General features: G+C 39.5%; 1 protein-coding gene across 7 annotated transcripts in view; it reads left to right on the forward strand.

Moving 5' to 3' along the window:
• The window catches only part of EPHA6 (EPH receptor A6), a 536,080-nt gene that overhangs the window by 355,961 nt on the left and 165,502 nt on the right, over window positions 1-14,617 (forward strand). For 6 of the 7 annotated variants that reach the window (XM_068909229.1, XM_068909191.1, XM_068909211.1 and 3 more), the window contains one exon: window positions 5,620-5,744. The exons of the other annotated variant lie outside the window; for it this stretch is intronic. In XM_068909229.1, coding sequence (XP_068765330.1) covers window positions 5,620-5,744 — 125 coding nt within the window. The remainder of the gene's footprint in view (window positions 1-5,619; window positions 5,745-14,617) is intronic. 7 annotated transcript variants of the gene reach the window in all.

A 14,617-nucleotide genomic window follows, 5' to 3' on the forward strand; every position in this document is an offset into this window, starting at 1 on the left:
ATTCTAATATAGTTACAGAATCTAGGCTGGAGAAATACTGCATAAACTTAACAGCGTTTCCTGGTATGGGAAAAGGTGCACAGGTTCTTTTTATCATTCAGAAAAATATATGGAAATGGGGCTTCAGGACATTTCTGTACTTAACAGTTATAAGTACTGTATGTGTATGGTTGCGTTGTTTTTAAGGATCCAAATTTGACAGCTTTTTTAAAGAATAACTATATCTATAAACAAACAGAAACAGTAATCTAGATCACATTGTGCTTTTCAGAAGCCTACTAGTATGGGCAGCTTACAAAAGGACTGTCTAGTATTATAGCGAAGCAAAAGGAAAAAAAACATTCAAAGTATTTATTTCATATTTTGTTTCTTTAATTTCCTAGTATTTCTGTTGAATAGGTTTTGGATGATTAGATAACCACTGCTCTCATACTTTCAAGCAGAGTTTCTTGTGTAAATTAATTCGTGTCATTAACCTTTAATGTATTATAAGCTTGAAAAAAATCTTTTTCTCCTAATGAACAGTAAAACCATCTTCTTTTGCTTTCTGACCAGCACAGACATGAAGCCAAAGTCAAGTTAAATTAGTCCTCATAGCATTGATACTTCTTCCGCCCTCAACTGTCCTTCCCTTGACGGAAGCAGTTGGTCCCTAACAAGGGGGAAGCAGGGGCCTTGCAGGCCGTTTGAGCAGGCTCCTGCTCTGGCCGTGTGGCAGGCAGCCAGGAGAGCACGGGATGTCCAGCGCCAGAGAGCAGTGGGGTGTGCTGGGTGGGGGGCCTCCTCGGGCAGTGGTGCTCCTTCGACCGCTGGTGGGAAGCGGCTGAAGTGGGAGAGAGAGGAGAAATGGGGAGGGAGCAGGGTTTTGGGAGACCCTTCAGCAGGAAACACGTAATAAAGCCCTGCATTTCAGTGACTATGGTCTCTCCTGTGCCTGGAGGCAGGCAGAGGGAAGAGCAGTGCGTAATTATGCAATTCAGGCTGCGCTGGTAACGGCAGTGGTGTAGAAGCCCTTAACTACAGGAGACCACATTATTCCCAGTGGCAGCATTCTGCACAGGGAGGCCCTCAGCCATCCAGTCAGGGTGCCGTCCAAAGGAGGCGAGAGGGGTCCTCCCCAGGCCAAGCGTACAGTTCAGCCCCCTTCCCACCGACCGCCCCAAATTTGTATTTGCTGGCACTTAGTGGCCTTTGCCAGAACAGACATAGTGCTGAGGGTGCGGAGGGAGGGAGACAGCAATGAGGCAGCTAATCTTCGTTGGACTGCGGATTTTTTTAACAAGACAGTAATTACTCACTCCTGGTAGGGCCCATTCTGGCAAGCCACTGAAATGCTAATCTCGTGAGAGGTTAAAACTTGACCAAAGAGATAACAAGATTTGAAATTAGATACTGTAGGGCTAGAGTGATCCAAGTGTACGTGGACAGCAGGGGAGCTTTTGTCATCAGCTGCTGGTTTTGTCCAAAGCCTCTTCATGGTGAATATGTAACGTATCAGAGTTTCAACTCCAGAAGCCAGGGCAGAAATGTTGTGAAAGTCTTTGCCTACTTTAAAAAATATGAAACAAGAAATTGGAAAAGTAGAAAATGGATTAAAGGGAAAAAGCTTCGGAAATCCTACAGATCATCTATGTTGTAATTAGAGGGTTACGGGTAACAGAACCTAGGAAGGAGAGAAAGGCTCAGGAGACATGACACTGGAACTCACCCTTCTTTTAAAAATGTGTATTTTCTGCCTTCTGTGTAGCATATGAGGAAGGGATTTTGAAAAAGAGAGAAACCAAAGAGATTTTGAGTAAAATAACCTCACTCTGAATTAAAGCATGAACATTCACTATCCAGCACAAATTTGAAAAGACAAAGAAACTGATCAGACTAAATTAAATGAGGAGCTCACAGCACTGCAGATGACTCATCGTTATTCCAGCAATTTATAACACAGTGGAGGAAACCACAGAGAGCAGATGGCGCAAGGAATCCGCAGTTCAACCCAGAGCTCAGTATTGAGCTCAAGAGCCCGAAACCATTCTTCAGCCCAGTACCAATGGCAAGAAAATACTGCCATTAAAGTGATTAAAAGCCACGTGGTGCTTCTAAGGATTTTTTTTTTTCAAATTGTTTCACTGGGTAACCAAATCAAAGCTGTCCTGCAGGTACTTGATTTGAAATGACTAATTAAGAGAACTTCCCTTTGACTTCTCATAGCAACATTAGAGCAGTCTTCATAAATGGACAAATAGGATTTACTTATCTTAAAATTTCCCAGTTACAAAGAACTTCAACAGTAATGGATAGGATCCTAGGGTCTAAATGACTTCTGCTCTAGTGAGCAACTCTTACAAGAAGCTAAAGTTTCTTTGTAGAAAATACTGCTTTTAGAAGCATTTCACAAGAACTAAAGAAATGGAAACTGAGCTAGCTACAGCTTTTAGTTAGTTGGTTTTATTTGTCCATTTCTTCATACAGTACATTTCTGTTGGGAATCCTTTTCTTTTTCTAAGTCATCCTTTCCTCTAAGAGATAGATAGATCACCTATGTATGACAAATGACAGGGTCATCCTCCTGAACATCTAAGAAATGAGTAACATGGCTCCTTAGTTTTTTGGGGTTTTTTTTCCAAAGTACGTTTCCTCAGGGAATCACATTATTTTTTGCCCAACACTCTTAATACAAGCACAAAATATGCTTCTCATCCACAGCCTTATGTACACACCTTCACATGCATTTTGATTTAGAGGATGCAGTGCTGGCACTGTGATGTAGGTGTGATGTGAGCCTTGCTGTATGGGATTTTCAGTTTCAGGTGCAAGTCAAGCACAAGTGGTTAACAAGAGGGCTGAAGTAATTTTCTTTCAATTTCTTTCAATATTTTGCTACTGGGTTGTTTCAGAGGGAGAAGGCATAGACTGCTTCTGATACTGCACATTTGAGATGATCATCTGTTGAGCCAAGACTCTGTTTTGACATGCACTTGCTCGAATGGAGAAGAGCTCACTGCAGTGAGCTCAGACTGAAACCAAATATAAATGTATAAATTGCTATATAAATTTGAAAGTCAGAACTCAAAGAAAAACCTACCACCTGTTGAGTATTTGAAAAAGTTATTAAGGTTAGGTCGTAATTTGAGAGGCACCCAAAGAGGTGTAATAGCAGTAATCTGTATTTAAAAGGCCTAGGAGAGCCCAGAATATAAACGTATCCACAGATCAACCTGATACTCTCTGTAATGAAACTCGATCATTTCACAAGAATTTGCTTAACTGACTAGTGAATCCACCAGTGCAGCAGGATGAAAGCGTGCTGTGCCAGGGGCTGGTGCGGCTGCTGCCCTTCGCGCGTGAGCAGGGGCACGTAGTGTAGCGGGCAGTGCTGAAAGGGGGCTACCGACCCGACCTGGAAATCACATCGCGATACCGGGGAGTGACGCAAAACAACAAATAGCAAGCACATGTGTATGAGCAATTGCCCTCACAGGCCCTTGATCAGTGTTTATCGAATGTGAATCAGTGTTAGGTAGCTTACATTTTCCTTTAAGCAGTCCTTTATTCCCTGCTCTGAGTAGTTGATTTTACCCTAGAGTAATTTTACTAGAGCTCAGGTTCATCTTCACTTTTCAAGTATAAGAGTTTCATTTTAACTACCAGAGTATTTATACAGACCTAGAAGTAACATTGTGGCCAAGAACATGCAAATACTTTGTATTTATCGATTTATATTTATTTTTATATATAGTTATTTATACTATGCTGTTTAAACAACTTACTCAACAATCAGTTAATCCTTTATTCAGCATGACAGGGTTTCTTTTTTTCTTCCATTCCCATATATCAGAGTTAACATGGCATAAGTACAGGTATAGAGGACAGTTTCCTGTTAAGCTCTGTTTTGTCTGTTTTAATACCGTTCTTGATAGATTTTGTGACCCTGTTCAGTGCTACATTTTGGGTTGCTGACTTTTTTTGCATCAGAGACAACCGGGCTTTTATACCACAGAATAGTTACTCACTGGAAGGTTGTGGCAGTGTATAGAAGTTTATTTTCTCTCTCGGATAGATGCACTGTCGCAGAGAAGGGGATAGCGTGTGTGTAGAGCTTGCTTTCTTTCAACAGAAGGAAATCTATTCTATTTTCTTTAGTAGTTTGTATTCTGGAGTTTGTTTATTGTTTTCATTTCCTACGCTTTGTGAAATATTTACAGGAAAGGAAGAAAAGGCTTGAAATTTTGTAACTAGAAACAGATTTTTATTTCATTTTCCTAGGGAGACTCTTTTATTCAAGAGATAATAAAAGGAAGTGTTATTTTTAGGAGAGACAGCTCCTTAGGAGCTTCGAAGAGGTTAAGTTAGATTCGTAGTTGGGAGAGGACTGAGGTGTGGAATAAGCTGATGTATGTTATTGAAAAGACAAACAGGAAAAGCTATTAACAACTTGAGGAATTTTTTTTTAATGAGACTTCATCAGTCTCAGGAAGTTGGGCAGAACCAGTGATATGCTATATGATAGCTGGTTTATTCAGCTTATTCAGTTGTCTTCAAGCTTGTCTAACAATATGACTGGTTTTGCTGTAGCATTTGGGAAAGCTGCAGCTCAGTGCTATAAAAACAGTGTTAGCGTCTAGAGAATATTAGACCTCCTTTCACATACTTGACCGGATTAATAAAATAAGCAAAGACCATGTTCTGGCTTAGAAGTTTTGCACCAAGAGGAATTATTACGTAGATAACACGGCATCTGCTTTTCCAAAAGAGAAGAAAATCTTGAAATCAGCCCCACAGTGGGACAGTTTGGGTCCTGGGTGCGCCCACCCATGTTGGGCCCCTTCCAGGCGCTGCCAGCAGCAGCTGCTCCTCCCTGTGCTGCTGCAGACGAGCAGTATCACCAGCCACAGGTAGGTTTCAGGCATCTTGGCCCCCGCAGGTGGCCTTTATCGCTCGCTCTCTGCCACTGGCCTCCTTTAACAAGTTCACAGCTCCGTCGCTGACCTGCTAAAACGCACTTGCTACTGCCAGCCTGGCTAGCTGAAACAGAATTCGTTGCATCAGTTTTAAGTTACATCACTTTATTTTATTCCAGAGAGTGTGTATGACAAAGTCGTGCATTTAAATGCAGATTATCCTGAACTGAGAATTTACTGTCTCTTAAACATGGTTCCGCTTGGGGACGCAGTGTCCTCAGAGGCGACAGCGCAACCTAGCTGCGTGCCAGCAGGTTTGGGGACTGGCACAGGTGCAGGCCGGGGAAGAACGGGGGCCGCTGCCCGAGCCCCTCGAGCACCAGGCGTCTGCACCCAGGCTCCCTGCCACACTGACGAGAGTTTAAAACCAGAGGAACGCATAGCCTTCAGTTAACAGCTGCCTTGAGCGAGCTCTTCTTTCGGGGAGAGACAGTGCCATTTTTGTACAGTCATTTTTCAGAATTTGGTCTGCACTTTAACAAAGAGTTGCTGGTATGTACCTGAGAATTCCAGGTTATATGGTTTCCCTGAGAATTGCCATCTGTCACACTTTTCTGCCTGTAGGTCACTCACAGGTACCTTGCCTTGCTATGGGAAGGTAGTAGGTTGGAAGGATAAAGAGTGTGCTTCGTCTTTAACCCTTAGTTATCCTTTTCCCTTTCAGCACCCTCCTTGATAGGTATGGTAAGGAAGGACTGGGCTTCCCAAAACAGCATTGCCCTCTCCTGGCAAGAGCCGGACTTTCCCCATGGAGCCATTCTGGACTACGAGATCAAGTACTATGAGAAAGTAGGTCTCACTTACAGCATCACCCCAACTCAGATCCTAAAGAGCAGTATGTTACATATTTTCAATACTTTAAAAAAAATTTTAAACTTTTGACTTGACCCCACGTACAATGTTGTATAAGTAGATGTTTGACTGTACACTGTTTTTTTGTTGTCCTACTTCTGGCTTGTTAATGACTGTCTTGTTTCATGTCAGAGTCAAATAGAGTAGCAGGCAAGCAGCAGGTGTACCTCTCTCCTAGGAGCAGCGTTTATGAACATGGATAAATGGATTGTATGCTTGAACATATTTTGGTTTATGGACTGTAAAAATTTTACATTGGAGTGACACTGAAATAGTACAATTAAGGTGAATGTCAATGTGATTGTGTTTTGTGGCATAATTCAGCAATAATCTGTGACTAAATGATAAGAGCGCACCAGCCTTGCTTAGAAGGTTATGGAAGGTCACAAGACATAGCAACTGCAGGGTACATGCATGTCAAAATTTCCGGGCATAGTGATTTCACATAAAAGTGGGCAACAGCGTGCATTACAAGTACACACAGCGTCTCTTATGAATGCCTAACTTGGAGTCTGCTTCTCCCCAAGTACAAAACACGTTTGGTCATTCCTGGTTGGCTACTGGGCTGTGTACCAAAGTTAGTGCCTTCATTATATAAAATTTGGTGCCTTCATTACAGGAGTCATAGGCAAGAATTTTCTGGTGCCCATACCTTAAACCGTAATCTGCTAAATCAGTTCTTGCTATTTCTCTGTCCCCATCTAAAAGTCACAATGGAGTGAAAAGAGCACCAAGAATAGAAATATAAGCCAAGTCATGAAGGAAAGATTTAGGGATTTTAGGTTCTGTAAATATCTTGAGATTTTTATTCCTTGGCTGCACTTCCCTATTGAGATTATGCAGCTTTAATGATGCAGAAAAAGGGCAAGCTGGGAAAAAGTCCAAACAAATTAAATTACACAGCTAGAGGGAGAAGGCAAATTGCTAAGAATTTGGTATAATAATAATATTTGGTAGCCAAAGCAAGGAAACCTTACTCTCCTATACTAATGGAGGTCCTTCAGGTTTTGATCCATTACCAGTGTAGGCTATGTTATCAGTTGAGCTGCCCTTCTTTTGTTAAGTAGTACTAAAATAATAGTCAGATGAATTAAAAAGAGAAACAGTGAGATTCATTCAGTTGGATGGGAAAGATGGAAAGAGCAACCTACCAAAACATTCATAAGGATGTTAAATTATCAAGTTTACATTTATCAGAATCTTTTATCAATGGATTGTCTGCCAAGGTCGGTACTGAATGACTTGGCAAATAGCCCTCCTTAGAGGGCTATGTATTGCTAAGTGTTGTGTGTTACGCAGCAGGACTAGATTCACAGACCTCGTGGCCTACTGGGTATAGATGATTCACACTAATCCTATCTGTTTCTCCCAGAAAAGAACCGTTTTCTTTCTTCCGCCTCTTATAATGCGTAAGGGTTATCTTTTAACTGCAATCTTTTCTTCTCTGTTAGCTGTGGGGAGATAAATGCACTGCTGGCATACTCTAGTACTGTTCCACAGGGGTTATTTTCTCCCTAAGCCACTGACTGAACTGAATGCCAAGCTCCTGAATACACCTTTTGTTAGAACAGGCACGCTCTCTGGCGATGCCATGTAATAGGCAGAATAAGAGGCGAACAGTAAGACGGTCACTATTTGAGCAGAGGTGTATGTATATGGCAGATTTTTAAGACGCCCAGAACTTTCCTATAGACCAGATTCTAGAGCAGAGAGACTGATCATCGGGCACTGCAAAACACTCTGCTCTTCTGCGATCTTAAGATAAAAAAATGTGATTGCATACCACTTCAATGATGTTTTTGTAGCACTGAAGACAAGTTCCTTACAGATATATCAGTGGTATAGCGGCCAAATGCAAATGGGATTCGTTTACTGAAAAAAAGGAGGGACGGTTCCTGCCTCAAAGCCAGAAGATATTAACATGAGCTTCAGTAAATTAATTCTTCTTCACCTTGAAACTCTGCATATTAAGTAGCAGTTTGTGTAATATTGGAGAGCAATACAGCAAGAGAAACTGTAATCTTTCAGGCTTCCCAGAGACCCTCAAAGAGAGAAATATCAGCATTCATATTCTCAGCAACCATGACAATAGTATTGGTGTTGCAAACCTACAAGAAATGTGATAAACGTGAAATAATTGCGTACTGGATTTAGTGTGAACTTACTGCAAAGACGTCCCTCTACTGGAGAGAACTCCAGTAGAACGACATCCCTCTACTTTAAGAACACGGAAGTACAAAAGGTTCAGACATTTTCTTAAGATCTTAAGGAGACAATAAAAACGCAGAATACTGATACTGCCTTAGATAGTGATATACACACTAATTAATCAGTTAAACAAAACAAACTTTGCAGTGCATGCTTAACCTGTTCCTATCAGAGGTCCCTTTTTGCCTGCCAATTGTGTTGAAAAGAAAAGAGGTTTTGTTCTTACATACAGTACAGAAAAGAGAACGTCTCCATCAAATAGAAACACTCAGTATCCCAGTTTCAAATGGTTGTATCAGTTTCTCAGCTGTGTGAAACCCTGAAAACTCTGCACAACTGTAAAATGTTATAAATACAAACTTCTATTTCATGTAAGTTTCCTCCATGACACTTGCAAAGTTATCAGGAAGGCATTTGGGACTCCAGGGGAGCACTGCATTTAGTTGTATGTTTATATATACCTTTAATTATAACCAGCAGGATTTCTGAAGCTCATAAATGGAAGTCATTTCTTATCACGTGCTCCCAAGATTTTCTGAAAGTTATAGAAGGCTTTCAATAAGGTCCAAGTATAGAGAACAAATGCATTAATTTAAAATTGTAATAAAACAGATCACTAATTTAGCTGTGCTTTAAAGCACCTTCTTCCTTATGACTTCTGTTAATCCAGTGAATTGCTGCAAGAATATTCAGAATCATAACTTCAATTAACAAAATATTATTTACCTTTTTATCAATCCTAAAAAAAATTTCTGAGAAAATATTAAACCTTCATTCTGAGCCAACTCTATAGGTATCCTACACGTTTTTACTTTTTTATTTAGAAATACACTAATATATGTTTATATGGTTGGTTGAAAAGGGGTCATTCTGTTCTGCAGCTTTTCAGCCAACTATGCAGTGAACACAAACTGACCTAAGACATAATTAGAAAACTGTCTTGGTGTGCGGTGGGAAAAAGATTCCTGGAAATTCAGTCCAAGATGCCATGAGTTTCTGTTACAGTAAAGACAAAAAGTTTTCTATTGCTTGAATAGTTATGTGATATAATAGGAGATAGACTTCATTATCCTGAAGTAATGTTGTATGTTCAGGCCTGGTAAATTGACACATCTTATTTCTAGTAGCTTATGAATCATTCTGAAAACTATACAGTATAGTTTGTAACATTTGTCACCTTAGATGAAAGTGAGTCTCTACAGGGACATACAAAAAATCCATTAAATGTTTAACCCTAGAGATCAAAACCTACTCTGACAATTTTTAGATAGACTATCTCTGCAGTCTTCGCAGATAGTAAAAGTCTGCAAATTATATCTGTTGATACAGTATGTCTGTCCTATTCTACAGTCTGTTATCTGTCCATTCCATTTCATAACCTCTTAGCATCTTTCACAGACAGCGTGGTACTTCTTTTAAAAGAAAAACATCTTTCATACGCACTGTTGTCTTTCCCTTCCAAAATCAAACTCCAAATATCAGTATAATCTCTCTGTCCTCGCTAACAGCAATCAATGTTTCCTTTAGGCTTTAAAACTATTACTCAGACACTGACGAAAGCTTTTACTTTTTGAAGGGTTCCAGAGCATCATAATCTATTTAGCTTGCACCAAAGAGGTTGCACGTCCCAGTTGGATGGAGGAGTTGGATAAGAAGACCCAGCCTTGTCACAGTCTTGTAGTGGAGCTGAGTCCTTCTGTAAGAATTCCCTCGTGGGAAAGGAAGCACAGTACCCAGGAGATATAAACCATACCAGCTGCACTCCTGGCTGTACAGTTGACCTGGAAAAGGCTTATTCCTCTCTTTTTCCTTTTCCACCCAAAGCCTCCAAGTTAAACATAAAAAATTAAAGGCATCTTGCTCCCTGAGAGCGGTATTAAGCATACCAGGCTGTATACTCACCGTATGTATTAAGCTTAAGTTCTCCTCTAGGGCCCAAATACTCTAGCTGGATTATAATTTCTGTAATGCACAAAATAATATATAATTAGCTGAGGAAACTGAAGTATAGAAAAGAGATAAGAGATTTTATAGGACATACCCTAGCAGTTTCCTAAGGCACTGCAATGGCATCTCCAAATAAATATCTTTTGGAGCAGGAAATAGGGTGGAGGGGCTGGCTGTTTCTTTGCTCCCTTGTCTTTTGGTGCAATTTACATTAAAGCCAAATCTTTTTGACAAAATACTTCATTGTGTTGACTCAGTTTACAACTCATAGGCAGTTTCCACAGAAAAAATATTAACCCACCTCTATACAACAGTGAGTGGACAGGAAAGACGGGATGTCAGATCTGGTTTTTCCTCTATGAATCTCACTCCTGTATTATTGAGAGCTGAATAGGGTAGTTACACAACTTAATAAACAAAAGACAGAGAATAACTGAGCAGCAGAAATTGGGAAATTAGTTTCCCAATGAGATTTTAAAAAGAGGTGAAGAGGGGATGAAGCAGAGAGATACAGGAAAGTACCAGGTTTAAAGAACTAGAAAGCAATATGACTTTGTTAATTTTGCAGTCGGTCTGCAGCTGCATTTACTTAACTCATACCAGAAATGATGCTCTTTCTCAAACTCTGATTTAAAAAGAAACACTGCCATTTTTTGGATATTCATTGGTATGATTTAAAATGAACCTTCCTGAATGTGAATAGTAAAATTTGTAAGAGACCTTGAGGTAAATGACTTGGTAGGAATAATACGAAGATTTAAGAATATCACTAGGTAACAAATTGGAATGACAAAATTATTATTACAAAAATTATGGAGAAAATTATAAACAAGAAGGTAATTTTGTCCTGTAGCATTGCTTGCCTACAGTAGTGTTCTAAATAGTAGTTTATTTATCTGCCAATAAATATGTGCACCATATTATTTCAAAACCATAAAGGTATATATGTATGACAGATTACACACACTGCACTTTAACCGCAAAAAGATGTGGTACTCTGTGTGTATACGGATGCATGAATTACTATTCTTGACATTTTTTCCACACTTTTTGAGGAACAGATCATTTCATGTTATGCTCAGTCCCACATCGAAGACTAGCACAGCAATGTTGCGCTCCTGGGAGCCCTGGAAACTCACCCTGCTTACTTTTGCACAAATGCCCAAGTTTTTTCCATTCCAGCTTTTTTCCCCATGTGAATTGGCAATTTAGGGTGCGCAACTCATCCCTGTTTAGGACAACAGATGTTCCTCTGTGGATTTAGCTAAGGAGACCTTTCAGTATTCTTTTTTGAGATCAATTCACTTCCACTCAGGCATTAGATACATAATGCTCCTTTTCCTTGCTTTTTTCTCTCTGCCATAAAACCTGACCCTACTTGAGTATCAGCTGGAATCACGCTTGAATCAATACTAGCCTTACGTATCCTGATGAGACAGGATTTGAACACTTCATCACTCATTGCCTTTCTCTGAGGTCTGTATGACCTGTGTGAGGTTCATTGGCCCTAGTCCTCCGTATTACTTAAGTAATTAAACCACTGTGGTCTTTAATTATACTTACACTTCTCTAATTATAATTTTATGTATTGTTTAACAGAGTCAGAAGGATCACATTTTTTCAGAGGCACCTTCCCTATTTCCTTTAAGTACCAGCTATTACCTTCTTAGTTCAGATTTGGATTTTATATTAGATTTTTAAATCATGAAGAATAATATATGCACCATCTCTGATATGCATGAGGCTGAAGGGAACCTGCAGACTGTGTCACATTATTCAGGAGCAGGCATATTTCCTTTGGCAGTGTCGGGGCTGGATTGGTAGCACGTATTACTTCTTTTTCAAGGCATACTGTTTTATTGTTGCTGTACATACCACAGTATGCTTCCTTCCCTTGCAAGCTTCAGGACTGAATTTTAAATTCAGCATCAGTGACGAGGCTGGGGAGCAGGAAAAGGCTTTTGACAATATGAATGTGCATATGATCACTTTAGGTGTCTGGCCAGTCAGTAAGTTTTTTCAAAGGCATACTCAGTACAAAATAATGAACACTATGCTGTTAGTGTTGAAGGACCAATTTTTAGCTTCATGCTAATCTTTCTTTTTAAAATGAACAGTTTGACCCTGTCATATTTTTCAATTACTTGAACATTTGAGGCATAAGTAACAATCTGTTGCCTAGAAGTAAAATGTTTTTAATGTGGCTAGAAGCAAGAAATGTAGGGCTTGTGACATACTACATTTTCATTAAATCTGCAGCACATTCTTGTAAAAACATGACTATTGAGTAATTTGGATGTATAAGAGCTTTTGGATAATAGTATTAAACAAACCTTAGAATTTGACCGTAGCTGCAGGCATAGATCAGCATCTCGCTGTAAGCCCACAGCGCTCCATGGAGTTCTTGTGGCTTTCTTGGCCTTTCGGATCTCCTGGGAAACGAATCATGTCTGGTGCATGTTTTAAAAAATAATCGCTACCAACGTGCTTTGGGAAATAATCATTAAGACAAAATCTGGCTTATTTTAGCATAGCAAGTGATGTTAAACAAGCTTCTCAGTTTTCCTGTTCTACTGTTATTAACCTCATTTCCCAAGGGAAGAGCTGTAAAAGCCTTGGATTCTAAAAAGAGAAAAAAATAGGTCTCAGAACTGTTGAAAATGAGAGCGAATAATTAGGAGGCTCTCTGACCAGATACAATTTTTGCCGGCGGGAAAGGTCTTCAGGACCTTGCAGCAGCCATTATTAATGACCCTGATATAATTACTATTAGGAGAAAAAGAAATCTGGCCTGTAAGTATCAATTACATACAGCAAAGGGTTTACCAAAGAAGTTCTGAGCTAGGCCTTCGCCATTAGGTGCCTGGTTTGGCTAGTCTCCTAATAGTTTTCTTCAATTATTTAGAGCTAGCTTCTAAACCTTGGTATTTAATAATAAAGTAGCCTACAGAGCTATTGCTATTGTCATTCCTGCTGAACCGAAGGATCTTGCAGAGAAATATAATGCTGTTTAAGCAACCTTAGTGGATTTGATTAAAAATATATACAGTTCAGTCTCTGCTGATCTTGTGTTCTTGTCCGTAGCTAATACCGTTTTCCCCGAAGAAAACTGTGTGCACAAAGCTTATTCCAGTAACTGCTAGAAAAGCTGCACAAATGTAGAAACAGTGCATTAATGCTTTTGAATAAATGGTTTTCAGACTTTTCCAAAGATACAGGCATAGGAGCTATGCAAATTGCTTACAGGTCAACGTATGTAGCAGCACACAGTTAGTTCCAGACCTCAAAGAAAGCTAAATCCACTAACAGTAGAGGCAGGTTCCGAAGAAAAGAAATTATTAAACTTTCTTCTAGCCATACAGCAGCAGTACTTCAGAAAAAAGTATTTTTAAAAATAATTTACTAACACAGCACGCATAATAAAGTTAACCACAGGAAACAGCTGTTAACCTTAAGAGGGTGGTTAGGTAGACTCCAAAATCAGAAGAATCTCATATTTTATAGCAAAGTAGTGTTCAGCTCACTCCAGGGGACAAACTTAATATGATTTTTGATGAACTTATGGTAAAAAAGAGGTTGTCTCTTTAGGTTTGATAAATCAAGTGCACAGGAGGCAGTGGTAACAGTTTTTACATGTTTCATCTTAAATGAGCAAAATTGAGACTGCGCGCTCACCTTAAAACATTATTATTATTAACTAGTTTCAGTGCGTTCATCTTTGAGTACAGGTGCAGTAGATTTTACTAGTATCTGAATTTAATGAGAGTTATAGCTCCCTCAGGTACCTAAATGCGTGTTCAAGAGTCAAACTTCGGGTTTGAAATTTTGACATAGATTTTCCAAAAGAATGGCATATGAATTTCATGAGCTACTATCTGAGTATAAGGAATGTGGTTGCCAAAAGATGGCCATCTAAACAGGAATAATTTTGTTATTTATATGTTAAGTATGGTGTCCAGACATCCATTGCTCTAAAACCTGTTAGGATGTTTCCTTTGAACTTTCAAGAAATAAGAACTATCCTAAAAGTTCAGGAAAGTCTTAATCCATGAGCCCAAACTATTTTAAAAACTGCAGCCTGAGCAACCTTTGTTTTCATAACGTGCAAATGATTTACTGCTCATAAACTATTCTGCCCCAGCCTTTAAGACAGATTCACAGATTGAATGAAGAAGACACGTACTTTGAGACACGAGTAAAGTTATATCGTTGTCTAAGTGAAGGAATGTTCCAGTATGAGGTATCTTTTCACTGTGCAGTTTCTTCCTTCAGTCCCTGATGCATTCAGGAGATATCTGGGGAAATGCAGGTCAAAGACAGGTATTCTGTTTTTGGCCAGACATTTTGAGAGAATAACAAGGTTCCCTTTTCTTTTCTTCTGAGACTGCCTTGTAACTGCACACTAACCATGCAGAAGGACAGACTGTTATTGTTTCTCCACTTTTAACTTTTTTTTCCACACCAAAACGGAGACAAAGCCACAGACTGCAAAACGTTAGAACCTCTTTTATATTAAGTAGTGGTGTCCCCAAAGCAGTCATGCTGGGAGAAGGGAGAAAACTCCAGAGGGAAAGAGAAAGCGCCTCTTAAGGAGAGCTTTTCTGTTTTGACGTAGCAAAAGATAACTATCTTCTTCCATGTTTAATCTTAGTATG

Source organism: Struthio camelus, chromosome 1 (genome assembly GCF_040807025.1).
Source record: "Struthio camelus isolate bStrCam1 chromosome 1, bStrCam1.hap1, whole genome shotgun sequence".
Taxonomy (NCBI): domain Eukaryota; kingdom Metazoa; phylum Chordata; class Aves; order Struthioniformes; family Struthionidae; genus Struthio; species Struthio camelus.